Source organism: Trematomus bernacchii, unplaced genomic scaffold (assembly GCF_902827165.1).
Source record: "Trematomus bernacchii unplaced genomic scaffold, fTreBer1.1, whole genome shotgun sequence".
In the NCBI taxonomy this organism is placed as follows: domain Eukaryota; kingdom Metazoa; phylum Chordata; class Actinopteri; order Perciformes; family Nototheniidae; genus Trematomus; species Trematomus bernacchii.
Genome location: NW_022987633.1, coordinates 306281 through 319779, shown reverse-complemented (window position 1 = coordinate 319779; position 13499 = coordinate 306281). Strand labels below are relative to the sequence as shown.

The 13499-nt window shown below is 40.4% G+C and overlaps 1 protein-coding gene across 3 annotated transcripts in view; it reads left to right on the top strand.

The window, feature by feature from the left end:
- The window catches only part of sh3glb2b (SH3-domain GRB2-like endophilin B2b), a 40934-nt gene extending 27907 nt beyond the window's left edge, over positions 1–13027 (top strand). For 2 of the 3 annotated variants that reach the window (XM_034133064.1, XM_034133061.1), the window contains 2 exons: positions 5091–5331; positions 11177–13026. In XM_034133064.1, the coding sequence (XP_033988955.1) occupies positions 5091–5331; positions 11177–11284 (349 nt within the window). In that variant the 3' untranslated portion in view covers positions 11285–13026. Of the gene's footprint in view, positions 1–5090; positions 5332–11176 lie in introns of all 3 variants that reach the window. The other variant, XM_034133062.1, reaches the window with a different exon arrangement.
- The last annotated feature ends 472 nt before the right edge of the window (positions 13028–13499 follow it).

Here is a 13499-nt window from a genome sequence, read left to right as displayed (position 1 = left end):
CAGGAATACAACTTATCAACACTTGGACTTTCAATAAAATCCTGTAAATCAAAACCCATTTTTTCAGCAAATTTACAACAGCCACAATGACTTCAATATTATTGGTTGTCTTTAGCTCAGGAAAATAAAGATCCCGGACGAGCCCCCATTTGTGTTACGTCCCCACTAAGGTCTAGGGGACCTGGAGACATTAACACACAACAACCAATAATATGAGTGTCAGCGTAAAGGTTTGACAAAAAGTTTATTTTTGTAAACCTAGAAAACTGAACAGAAATACTCTGTGTGAGGAGGAGGAGGAGTCGAAGGATTGTGCCAAACAAAAGAAACAAGCATAACAAAACCAGGCCTATCTCTACGTCTATCCTTTGAAACCAAAACTCAAACAAAAACCCTCACTACCTAAACTACTCAGAATTGGACAAAACAGAATACAGGGGTGGCAACAATCCGCTAACCTAGTGTGTCTTAACATTAGTTAACTACGTGATGAGAAGTGTACAGGGTACCCCAGACTTACCTAACTCCTCCACCTCTCAACACACACACTTTCAATATAGGTCATACAAAACAAAGAGAAATATTGTCGTTACAAGGTAGTCAATTGCATGCTCCTCCATCAGCAATCAACCCAGAGTGAGAGAGCGAGAAGACTTCCTGGGTGCCTCCTTTATGGTCGGCCCTGGCTGCTGATAGGCCAGCTTAGGGTGAGAGGATCCAATCAGCCATCAGACTCTGGTGCACAGGCAGGTCCTGATCAGCTGCTGATTAGCTGTGCAGAAGACAGGGAGAAGAGAGAAAAGCAGGAGGGAAGGAGAACCACACAAGTACAGCCTGCCTGGCACGTAACAACAGTCAATCATTATCCTGGTGATTATTTTGCAGATAAACCTAGTAACCTTAAAAAAACGGCTCTTTTGAACGGCTCTTTGAAAGGAACGGAGCCATAAGATCCGGCTCCCTTCAAAGAGCCATAATTCCCATCACTAAAGTCTACCCACTTACAAAGAAATGACCGGTCTATTTTTATTGGTAGGTTTATTTTAACGGTGAGAGTAAGAATATCTCATTTAAAATGTAAAAGAAAATGTGTGCGTGGGAACCACCAGTGCTAAGAAAGAACAGTTTAAAACCAGTTTTTTCACAGAGGAAATGTGATAAATTATTCAAAATGAATTTTTGCATAGTAATTTATTTATCCTATTGCATGTTTCTCAGCAGCACTTGACCAGTGTCCCTCATGAAAGAAGATGAAACATGTTGAACATTTTGGTGAAAATCTCAACATGATCAAACCAAGACGGTTTTTCTCAAATGTATAATCCAGTCATTTAATCTTTGTCTCCAGGGCCCAGTAGTTCAAATCTTTTAATCTCAATCAGATTTTGAAATCCCATTTTTTGTGATCCAGGATCAGACAACTCGGACAGATTTTGTCCCAGTATTTCAAAGCAATTCAGGATAGGATCACCCTGATCCAGGTTCAGACTTCTCAAGATGACTAGATCCTGAATATCAGTGCTTTAATCCTACCGATCTCCATCCAGTGGATATGAAAAATAATACAAGGAAGACAAGAGACCACATTGCAGAGACATCTATAATGTCTAATTATATTGTTAAATACATAAAGGACATAAAATCCTAATGGAATTGTAATTAAAACAAATACTCCCTCTAGGGTAACAACAAAAAAGCATTCATTCAAAGGCAGCTGGATCATCCAGGCGTGCTTTGAGGAGCTGAATTCTAAGTGAGGTTTCAGTTTGCTGAAGCCGGCACAGCTGTATTTGTTCTTTGGCCAGACGGATCTGAATCTCTGCCCTCTCCGTGTCACGGCTCAGCAGTGTCTCGTAGGCATCATCCCTCTGCTCTGGTTGTCTGGTGCGCTTGCATTTTCTCTTTCGAGGTGGCTCTTGCAGTGTGTCATCAGGCCTGGCTGAAGGTAGTGATACTTTTATGAGCATAAATATTTATGTCATCAATATTTGGTTGAAAACAAAATAGGCCACCACAAACGTGAGCAAAAATGAAAAATAAAATGTATTTCCCATGAAGGCTAAAAATGGTGTATTATTTCAGTTAACAAACTTTGCCATCTTATTTATATTGAAACATATTTTTAAATAAATTGTACAGTACATTTAGCTCTGGTAATCCACTGGAGATCCACCCCTCTGGTGGGATCAAGATAATCCAGTTTTTTGGGATCAAACTGATCCCAATCCTGTGTTGTCGGTTTGAACTACCCGTTTTGAAGATTTGATTGGATTTCCTGATCTGATCGGATATCAAAGTGATCCTAATCCTGTTTTTTTGTTTTGAACTACCCAAAATCCAAATCTGACCCGATCAGATAGGGATTAAAAGTTTTGAACTACTGCTGACTTGAAACTAAGGACAAACTGAGTGGTGAGGCAGTGGTAGTGGGGTTTTCTCAGCTCTATAATGTTGGTGAACCACAGAACAACATTAGGCATACATAACGTCAGCTTTTTTTACACAATATATTTAATCGTTTTTAAAAAACAGTTGAAAATAAAGTGACTACCTTGTTGAACACCGCAAAGCAAATTCAACTGTTTTACTGGATAATGACAAATAATGACCATCATCACAGAAAATGCTTGTATTGTGTCTTTCCTAATGGGTTAATATTGAATGCAATATCTATGCAATCTTAATATATTTTATATAAATACAAACAAAAATTGCTAAAATATCAGAATCAGAAATAGTTTTATTACCAAGTAGGTTTACACATAAGAGGAATTTGCTTTGTTATTTGTGGTGCATACAAAGAAACAGAAAGAAGATTTCGTAGCAAAATAAAAAAAGAATATTACTGTTATAACAGCTACAACAACTATTTTAAGACTATTCTAACAAATAAATAAAGATAATATTTACACAAAATATATGTATCTGTTAAACTGAGTAAAGTCAAATATAATAAAATATGACATATACTATATAAACTAGTCTACTTTAAATCTTCTCATTTACCTTTAAAGGGGACCTATCATGCAAAATGCACTTTGTGATGTCTTTTATACATAAATATGTGTCCCCTTTGTGTCAGGGAACTCACAAAGTGTCAGAGAATAAAACCCTCTCTCTTTTCCTCCGTACCCAAATCTCTAAAAACGGGGGAACAACGGAGCTGATCCAGATTTGCGTATAACGTATGTCATATCGGATGGTGGACCCACGGCCCTACCAGAAAGTTGCTATCAGAAACAATGCCTGACGTGTTTTGGAAGTAATATGATCTGTGTTTACACTAGCAAGCATCGCTAACACTCAGAGCTAACCTGTACTGGAGAGAGTATGTGTAAAAAAAGCAGGAAATAAAAAAAGGAACTCACCTTGTGGTAAACCCGCAAGAGAAAAAGCATTTGAACTCCATACTGTTTCAGAAATAATCCTTGATGTGGTTTTGAACATGATATGGCGTTTCATCACCGCAGCATTTAGACGGTATCTGCCGCTCCCGCATGAGCAGGCATAAGCTCCGCCCCCTCTCTTTTCTTTAAAAAAAAAGAAGCTTTATACCCCGAATCAGCACTTTACAGTAGTTACAGGGCTGAAACGGAGGGATATGAGGCATGGCTAGAATGGGTGATCTGTTTGGTATTTTGAGCAAAACACTTCATAGACATGTTTTTATATATGTATATATCTAAGACCTATGCTATTGCCTAAAAATAGCATGATAGGTGACCTTTAAACATTCATGAATCATGATTAATAGAAATCACTGTTACTCTATTCACTCTGAAAAACACTGATCCTGAGGTCGGTAGACTGGAAGGAAAATGGAAAAGTCCTCTTCACTGGTGTTGGTGGCTGCATGCCTGTGGTTCTAACACAACTCCCTACTGACGCAAAACTGATTTACCACACTCGTAGACTTAAATGGTCTTTTTCACTCCCTAAACTAATGTCTTGACGCAGGAATCTTTTTGACACCTGATCAGCAAACAAACCGTCTTAATTAAGCAGTGGTGTTCATTTAGAGAGTCTGTAGGTTTATAGAATGGACAGACTGTAGTGAAATGTAAATCTGTGTTGACTCAAACTGTCTACCTCCAAAGGGCTAATGATAAAAAAACTCAATCGAGTCAATCAGTGAATTGATTTGTTTTTAACAACAATAGAATAGCTTTATTTAGGAGTATCATTAATTGTAAGAAGTTTAAGTTTCTGTAATAAAGGAGCTGATGGGAAAAATACTTTACTAATTATACAATACATTAAAGTTAAATAAATCTAAATACCAGAATCAAGCTTCGAAATCAGTTTTTGAGTTGAGCGGGCGACAGCTGTTGTTTTTGCACCACAGCAGCACCACAGCTGCACCACAGCAGCACCACAGCTGCACCACAGCTGCACCACAGCAGCACCACAGCCAAGTCAAGAGACATACATCCTCATGTAACAGAGCACGTAATCAGGATACACAAAAGAGGTAACTGTATTCGGTTAAAAAGACATGCGATAAGTAATCAGATTACCGTTACGTTTAAATTACTAGCAGCATTTTGAAATAAAGATCGATATATTATAGGTAGATACATTTTCTTTATGGATTATATTAAGGCTACTTTAATTCTTCTTTATTTTTGATACATTTATTTTGTTATTGTTTATTTCAATTACAGTCTAGGCTTTTGATTAATGTATTAAGCTTTAACAGCATTTGTGAACTATTACTGTTTCTACATTTTTTAAATGAAATATCTTGGTTTCTTCTTTTCTAAGGTTTCATCATTACATGTAAACAAAAAAGTAAAAAACATCTTATTGTTATTTATTTTCTCTTTGAGTTATTTTCATTGCATTTGATATTTGACCAAAAGTAACGGCAAGTAATCAGCTTACATTACTTTTATATTTTGATACTCAGATTAGGATCCTGATTAAATGTTTTGACTTGTAACAGATTACATTTCCAAAGTGTCCCTCCCAGCCCTGAGTATGTGGCTGCTCTCTGTACTTCACACATAGCATTGACAGCCTCAAATAAACAACCTGGGAGTCCACTACAACAACTCAGCTCTTGTTTATTTCTTCTAATGTTCATGCAGATGTGCTAATGCTGCCAGCGTCCCCCAGCCTCCTGCTGCCGTCTGCCCTGACCCTGTCTCTTCGGCATTCCTGTCTGGACCATCATCTCCAGGGGCCACAGTTTCCTCTTCGTCTAGCCAGAGGCCCAGCACGCTGGCCATGGAGCAGACACAGCTCCCAGTCACAGGCACCAGGAAGGCCAAGGTCCTGTATGACTACGACGCCCATGATTCCAGCGAGCTTTCACTTCTTGCTGATGAGGTACAGTGGAATTCTGAGTGTGACTCACCTCACACATTCACATCTCTGCACACGGAACAATGTCTGGCCAACTCATAAACAGGAAGCAGATATTGGAATTTAAGTTAGTAAGCTATGTGACTGGTACATGAACGGTGCCATTAACACATGCCGATATGCACATTGCAAGAATGATTGATATCTGTAGTAATTCACTTGGAATGAGTATCTAAAGTGATCTCTTAAGGCAACTTCAATGTAAACGATGCAGGAGCAAATCCACAGTATGTATACTGAGAAAAAGGCTTATTGTTTTCAAGTTTAGTTTATATCATCTTCAGTAGGCTGAGTAAGTGAAATCAAGCTAAGATATTCCAAAGTAAGAAAATAGTTCCCACTCTAGTCTGTATGCTGGAGGTCAGGATTAGTGCACACATGTGGAAATGAATGTCAAATCATTTCTAGATCTTGAAAAGTAGTTTTGATCATAAAGTAAAATACAATATTGTTCAGTTCCAGATACCGGGGACTCGATGTGTTATGCCTTTGTGGATTCACTGTGATCTGTCGTAATGCAATGTGTAAATGATAAACTGAGGAACAAAACTGTCAGAATTGCACTTATTTTTCCTAAGAAATTGCAGGTTGTTCAAAATGTTTTGTAAAAAGAGAGTTCATTAAATGTGAAGATGTTCAGAATATTTGCACCAAAACAAAGGGAACAATTTGGACCTGGTTTTATTCCTAGGTTATTATGCTATGATTTTACTGGTCCAGCCCACAACTCAAATTTGGCTGAATGTGGCCCCGAACAACAATGAGTTTGACACCCCTGGTCTAGACGTTAACGTTGAATCACTGTCTCCTAAGGATGCATGAAAAACATTGATATAATCTTTTGGAAGTGTTGGCAGACAGTACAGCCATGGCAAGCCAGAAATGTTGTTGTGAGCCACTTTTTATACCACTGTAGGTACAAGGTTTCTATTTATTTTTCTTAGCAAAAAAGCTGGAAATGAAATTGAGTGGCAAACATTAGCATCCAATTCAAACTGTTCTGGTTTGGGTTTCAGTATGTTCACAGGAACACACACAGCGCTGAGCTCTAGTTCAGTGAAAACATCTTTATAGGACCTTCATGTAAATGACATTTAAAGGGGAACTCTACCGATGTTACACGGCAAAGTGGGTTTCTAGATGTTGGGGATGTTAACTTGTTTGATTCCCTTTAGTGTCTCCAGAGGGAGGGGTGTGAAGTAAACTCACCCGAGGCAGCGTTGGTTTGAGCAGAAGACTACATGTTTGAAGGGAAACATTTCTGGACCTGTGGAAAGTAGTTCTGAAGCCAGACGCTCCTCTTTTCTTCACGCTGCATAGAGTGGTGCAGGAATGAATCCTATAACCCTGAAATTAGTAAGCATTTTGGTTAGAGGCCTGGAATAAGGTCTATGGTTAACACATGCTGGAGAGATTTTCACATGTAGTTCTACCACATAAAAGACAACAGATGCCCCACTCTTGAATATGTAAAGCAATGTGTCATAAAAACAGCGTTTGCTATCAACTCTCTAAATGAGACAACTTAACGTCATCCCACAGCCTTAAGCTTGGCGGTGGTGACGTGAAGTCATGTGTCCGTGATGTAGTTTGTTTACAGCATAACATTAGTGTTTTACTTCTGCCAATTGCATTTAGCTAAAAAATCATAAAGGAGAGTATCCTGCTGATCAAAATGTGTAAGTATAATAACTGGTATTTGCAACAGATTTATTTTGCTGCAATATTCTAATATTCAATGAGGGAGCCCTTGTGATGCTAACAGAAATAGGCCTACAGAAACACGTCATCCCTGCACCCCTCGCGCCCAGCATCACAGCACACAGTTTTGTTGCATTGTAGGTAACGTAGTTTTCAGGTTGTGACAAGGAAGATTACTTGGATTAAGATGGATGATGTCGCTGGTTCTGCCGTCTTCATTTTTGAATATTTCTATAGTTGGACAATTAGTGCAATGCCTAATCGATGGAGTACTCTTTTAAAGGTCCCATGTCATGCTTTTCCGGTTATTACCCGTCCCCTTGTGTGTTATGAAGGTTTTTATGCATGTAAACGGTCTGCAGAGTCAAAAACCCTCAAAGTACACCCTGTAGCGAGTAAAACTCTAACACAGAAAAGACCTCCCCAAAACGCCTCGTTGGAGATTTCTCATTTTCTTCCTGGGTACTCTGACGTGTGAATACCCAGAGGCCACACCCTCTGCCAGCCTTTCACGAAACAAAGCTTCACAAACCTTTCAGCGATTCATGCCGGATATGTACAGCGTAGGGCACTGAAGAACGATGCTGTTCCTACTTTGTTTGGACCAGCGGGAGATTCGGGTACACAACCTGTAAGTATTCATTGTTGTTTGTGTATTTATGATGTTTAAAACAAACAAGGTATCTACCACGATTGTTTAAATGGGTAAATGGTTTTTACGAGAAATGCTCTCCGCAGACCCATTCTCTCTGCGTTATAAACCTTTTTCTTACTCAATATCAAGCCACACTTATTGTTTTTACTTCGGCTGTGAGTGTTTGTGTGTGCTCAGGATGAGTTTCGCTTGTTCTCGCTGTATCGCTGAGAGGCTCGTTCCTGCGATCTGCTGCGAGGAGCGGACAGGCTTCCGCTCCTCGCAGCAGATCGCAGCAACGAGCCTCTCAACGTCCCAACCAACCAGAGCACACTGGGCTCACAGGGAGGGGGGGCAGGAGCTCCAACAAGCCGTTTAGGACAGAGAGTGAATACCGGTGAATACACATACTTTACAGAGATGCTGTATGAGAAACCAATGTGAGTTTGGAAAATTGCACAGTATAAATCTATTTTAGTATAGCTCAACAATGGAATTATGATCAGTTGAAATGGCCATGACATGGGACCTTTAAGGTGTACAGGTGAGAGACAGACATGGAACAAGGGATTAGACAGGGAGTGCTTCGGTTGCAGTGGCATGTAGTTTGATAACAGCCAATCAGGTACCTTAATCCTCTTTAACTCTTAAAATCTTAAAAAACTCTTAAAAAAGGACCTCAAATAAATTAATATTATATTTTCTGTACTGTACTAGTTTGAAAATGTACTTTATGGACTTGTTTATAGTAGAACATACATAGATAAAAATACACCTGTTAGTACTTCTTGACCTAAGTTCTGCTTTTGACACTGTAGACCACCATATCCTGATCAAGAGGTTACGTGACTGGGTGGGCATATCTGGCATAGCACTAGACTGGTCGTACCTTGCTGACAGAAGTTTCACCGTCTCGATTGGAGACTTTAGGCCCTTTCACACCGCAGTACTTTTCCCACAAAGGTTCATCAGAACTTAGTTCATCAGGACTCTTTAGTCCTCATGAACTTAGTACAGATCGCGTTCACACCGGAATAAGTCCCTGGGGGAGGATTAGGCAAATGAAGCCGCTGACATCACTTCTTCTTCTTCTGCTTTGGGTTTACTGGCAGGCCGCAAACAACTTCACGGCGTATACTGCCGCCCAAAGTCCCCGGCCGGAAGTCCCCGGAGTTGGGGACTGGCTTCAGTAGAAGCTGCTGGGACTCCCAGCAGCTTCTACTGAAGCCTTCCGAGTAAATCGCCAGAACGCCGACACCTCCTCCACCGCTCCCATGTTTTCTTTTGTGTTGCCATAAGTTAGTCTCTCTGCGTTTCTGCGCTGGGCTAATGCTAATGCTAATAATGCTAATGCGAGGATAATAAAATGGCGGCTTCACAAAACTTTTTGGGAGTTTTACGGGGCGTGGTTTGCATTCCGCCCAGCCAATCAGACATAGGAACCTTTTTCTCCCACGAAAGTACCTGCTCTCTAGCAGGGACGGAAAAGGGGGTAAAAAGGTTCTGATTAACTAATTTTAGTTCCGGCTCTTTTTGGTGTGAACGCAACATTTCGAAACTATATCGGAACTAAAGTGGGAAAAGTACTGCGGTGTGAATGCGCCTTTTGTGTCAGACTCCTCTCCACTGTCCTGTGGTGTCCCGCAGGGCTCGCTCTTGGGGCCTCTGTTATTCTCCCTATATTTGCTACCCTTAGGACAGATCATAAACAGTTTTAACATTACATATTACTTATACGCGGACGATATCCAGCTCCACATTTCATTCAAACCTAGTGAGGCTTTTAGGATATCTAGACTCTTAGAATGTCTTAGCGCTATTAAGGACTGGACGGCAGATAACTTACAACTCAATGCTGATAAGACGGAGGTTCTGGTTGTTGTACCAGAAATGATTACGCCCTTGATTCTGAAAAGTATTGGACCATATTCCTCTGCTGCCAACTCCAAACTACGCAACTTAGGGGTAATATTTGACCAATCCGCATCGTTTGATACCCATGTTAAGCAACTGACGAGATCATGTTTCTTCCACCTACGAAATATTAGCAAACTGAGATCTGTAGTTTCTACACCCGACCTAGAAATGATTATCCATGCATTTATTTCATCTCGCATTGACTACTGCAACGCATTGTTCTCCTCTCTCAGCATGTCTGCCCTTGGTCGTCTGCAGGCAGTCCAGAATGCAGCTGCAAGACTTCTCTCCCGGTCAAACAAACGGCCCACATTACCCCAATACTCAGATCACTTCACCGGCTCCCTGTAGCTTATAGGATTAAGTTCAAAATCCTCACTCTCACCTACAGAGCTTTGCACGGTCAGACTCCTGCTTATGTGGCCGACTTAATACATCCTTATACATCAGCCCGCCCACTCAGGTCTCACATGCAAAATGTACTGTCTGTCCCACGTACCCACCTTAAGACCCGCGGTGATCGAGCGTTCGCAGCTGTGGCTCCTAAACTATGGAATGCTCTGCCCGCTCATCTACGGTCTGCGGACTCTGTTTGGCTAACCGGTGTGCTTGATTTTATTCCATTTTATACTATGTTTTTATTTTGTTTGTTTGTTTTAATTTTGTTTGTAACTTTTGTTTTATTGTGTTTTTATTGCGTCTTAATTATGTTCTGGTGCTTTTATGACTTCTTAACATGTGGCTTGTGTGTTCATTGATCATTGTACGCCTCCTGTACTATGTTGATGTCTTATTGTTTTGTCAAGCGCTTTGTCTGTGAAAACTTTACTTACTTACTTAATTACTAAGAATGTGTTTCCTTATAAATAGCTTACTGGTTACTGAGTAACAGGAAGTTAATCCACTATCTGTGGCTCTTCCAAATTGAAAAGTGTTTCCGTCTGTAATGTTTTTCCTCTTGCAGTCTTGTTATCTCATCTTCAAAGCATACCATGCCTTTATTTTTAACCCGAATCATTGTATTTCATAACAAGGCTTTTATTGTGAAAGATTTACGTGTAAAGTGATTCTGCCTTGTTTGCCTCTGGCATGTTTCAAGTGACCTCCAATTCTTATGAACATTGATTGTTTATATAATTTTTTGTTCAAGAACCTGTAAGATAATAGCAGAGGCAGCGTGTCGGGGAAGTTGAATGGTTGGCCTCGAGTAGCAGACAACAAATGGAGTTGATAACAATGAAGTGTTGCTTGTGATCCGACCATACTATTTCCTGGGGTGGAGATGAGAATCAATCCGTGTGAAATGAATAGAAGGCAAAACGCATACCTTTTGCTTTATCTCCTCGTGGTGCAGGAAACCAAATGTCAAAGATCAAATTCCCCCAAAACTTGAATCCTCCACATACCTTGGTCCTTGTGAAGCAAACTCATGAAATCAATCAATGCAGAGGTCTGCGTGAATCCGATTTCTCTTTGAAAAGGACTTGCTAATGATTAGTTCAATGTTAAACATCTTTAGCCAATTGTGTCTTGACCTATCCTCCTCTGTCTCTCCAGCTCATCACCGTGTACACTGTACCAGGAATGGACCCTGATTGGTTGATTGGAGAACGAGGGAACCAAAAGGGCAAAGTCCCTGTCACCTACCTTGAACTGCTGAGCTAATGGACCAGACAACAGGAAACATGCATACACACACACACACACACACACACACACACGCACACGCACACACACGCACACGCACACGCACACACACACACTTACTTGTCATTTTGTACATTAGTGGTATGTTGATCTGTGGATATTTAAAACACGTATGCAATATGTCTGTGAAAAGGTTTCCATCTAGCAGATGACTGTTTTCATCAAAGGCTTGTAACTGTGAGCAACAGCTTTGTTTGCTGAGGCCAGGCATGTCATTACACAGTTCCTCTTATAGAGTGGGGCAGTGACGCGTCCTAAAACCCGGAATTAAGCTGCGCATGGGTTCCCTCGACAAAAAAGCAATGTAATGTTGAATAATTTTCGAATCATAAATCTATCTATCATAAATCTATCGATTAGATTTATGATTTGAAAATTATAAAAGTAGGGTAGACATGTGGATATTATCCGGCTGAACAAAACGTGCATTTATCTAACAGGTTCGTTTTCCACAGATCTTATTTCGAGCTATTTTAGAAAATCCTATGGAGAAATCCCATTGCTTTTTTGTCGAGGGAACCCATGCGCAGCTCACTCCCGGGTTTTAGGACGCGTCACTGCACCACTCTATTGCAGTAATAAGTGTGCAATGAAGCCACAATCAAACCACCACACTCGATAATTTTGTTGACAGTGAAGTTTGGTTGATTTTGTGTGGAAACGGAAACATTATGTTTTTACAACAAAGAATTTGTGAGGGATTCAAACAAAGACATTACGTAATCCATCAAAAGATCATTCCAATTTTTGATTTGGGTCTGAGGTTGATTTTGGTGTGTGGTAAATTTGTCATTTACGCAACATCCTTCCAAAATGTGGGGTAAGAAAGTTTCACATAATTTAACAGAGTGATATAATGATGATGTTCATGAGAACAAGTCCAATTCTTCAAAGTAAAAAAAATGACTTAATGAGATAATGGAGGATTGCATGAATATGTGTAACTAGGATGATCGAGTCATGTGACTGGTTCCCTCAGTGCAGTACGTGTGAGTCATAGCTCTGTGTAATGTTGTTAGGCTTTAAAAATAAATCACAACATGCCATGTTGATGTAGTGGATCAGAGATCACTGGTTCCCAGAAGATGATGCAGAATGTTTTTGTGAACCCTTGACCTTTCCTCTACAGATCATCATCAGTCCAAAAATATCCATCTTTAATTTGATGTGAATAATGCCCTTGTATTTTGACACTCTCTTAGGCCCCAGCCACACGAGGACGATAACGGTCATATCCGCTACAGTTCTCTATCATATAGACCAGGCATGGGCAAACTAAGGCCCGCGGGCCATATACGGTCCGTTGGGCTTTTTAATCCGGCCCGCCGAATATTGGTACAAAATTGTCCAAATTATAGTAAAAACCGCATTCATTTAGCCTTTTTCCTGCAATACCAGGCATTTCAGTTGATACCACTAGATGGCGCACTCTAGACACAAATTACCTTTGCTGGAGTCGGCAACCCACCAAATACGTCACGCTTAAATTGGAGGGGGTCAAGATTAACCTGAGCAATAACAGTTCACGGTTAGTAGTACAGCGAATACAAATTGTAACAAGCAGTAGCGCTGAGAAAAGGGATTAGAACGCGACCACACACTTATAAAAAACACTTATATAAAGTCAGGCAACACTAACCAGGCTGAGTGTGATTCTGTTTATTTTGTGTAGAAAACGGTTGATGCCACAATATGATAGCAACAAGTAGTCGAGATTAGCTTCGGTTGCTATGCTAACATCACCTGTAGAATGCCAGAGAAACTTTCATAACAGCGTTGTGATGCCGAACAGCTTTCAGACTAAAACACATTCACTTATGGGGATGGGGGATATTTATCAGCTGCTTGTGTGACAGTTAGACAGTGAAAACTTTACAGCGGCCGCTGCCGTGAGTTAACAGTAGAATAAACGAGCAGCACTGCAGCGGGCGGTAATCCCGCTGAACCACATTAATAAACAATGCACCACAGCTCTCAGGAGAAAGGTATAAGGTTGGAGAAGTAGTTCTTTAATTTAATCTGGCTTCGTATGATTAAAAACGACCCGACGCAGTCGTCTATTGATGTTGTCGTGAGCGGTGTTGCGGAGAAAATCAGCGACGTAAAACGGCGTGTTGTCATAAGAAGGCACGTAAACGGTTACGTCATGACGCAAACAATAACGCAATGACGC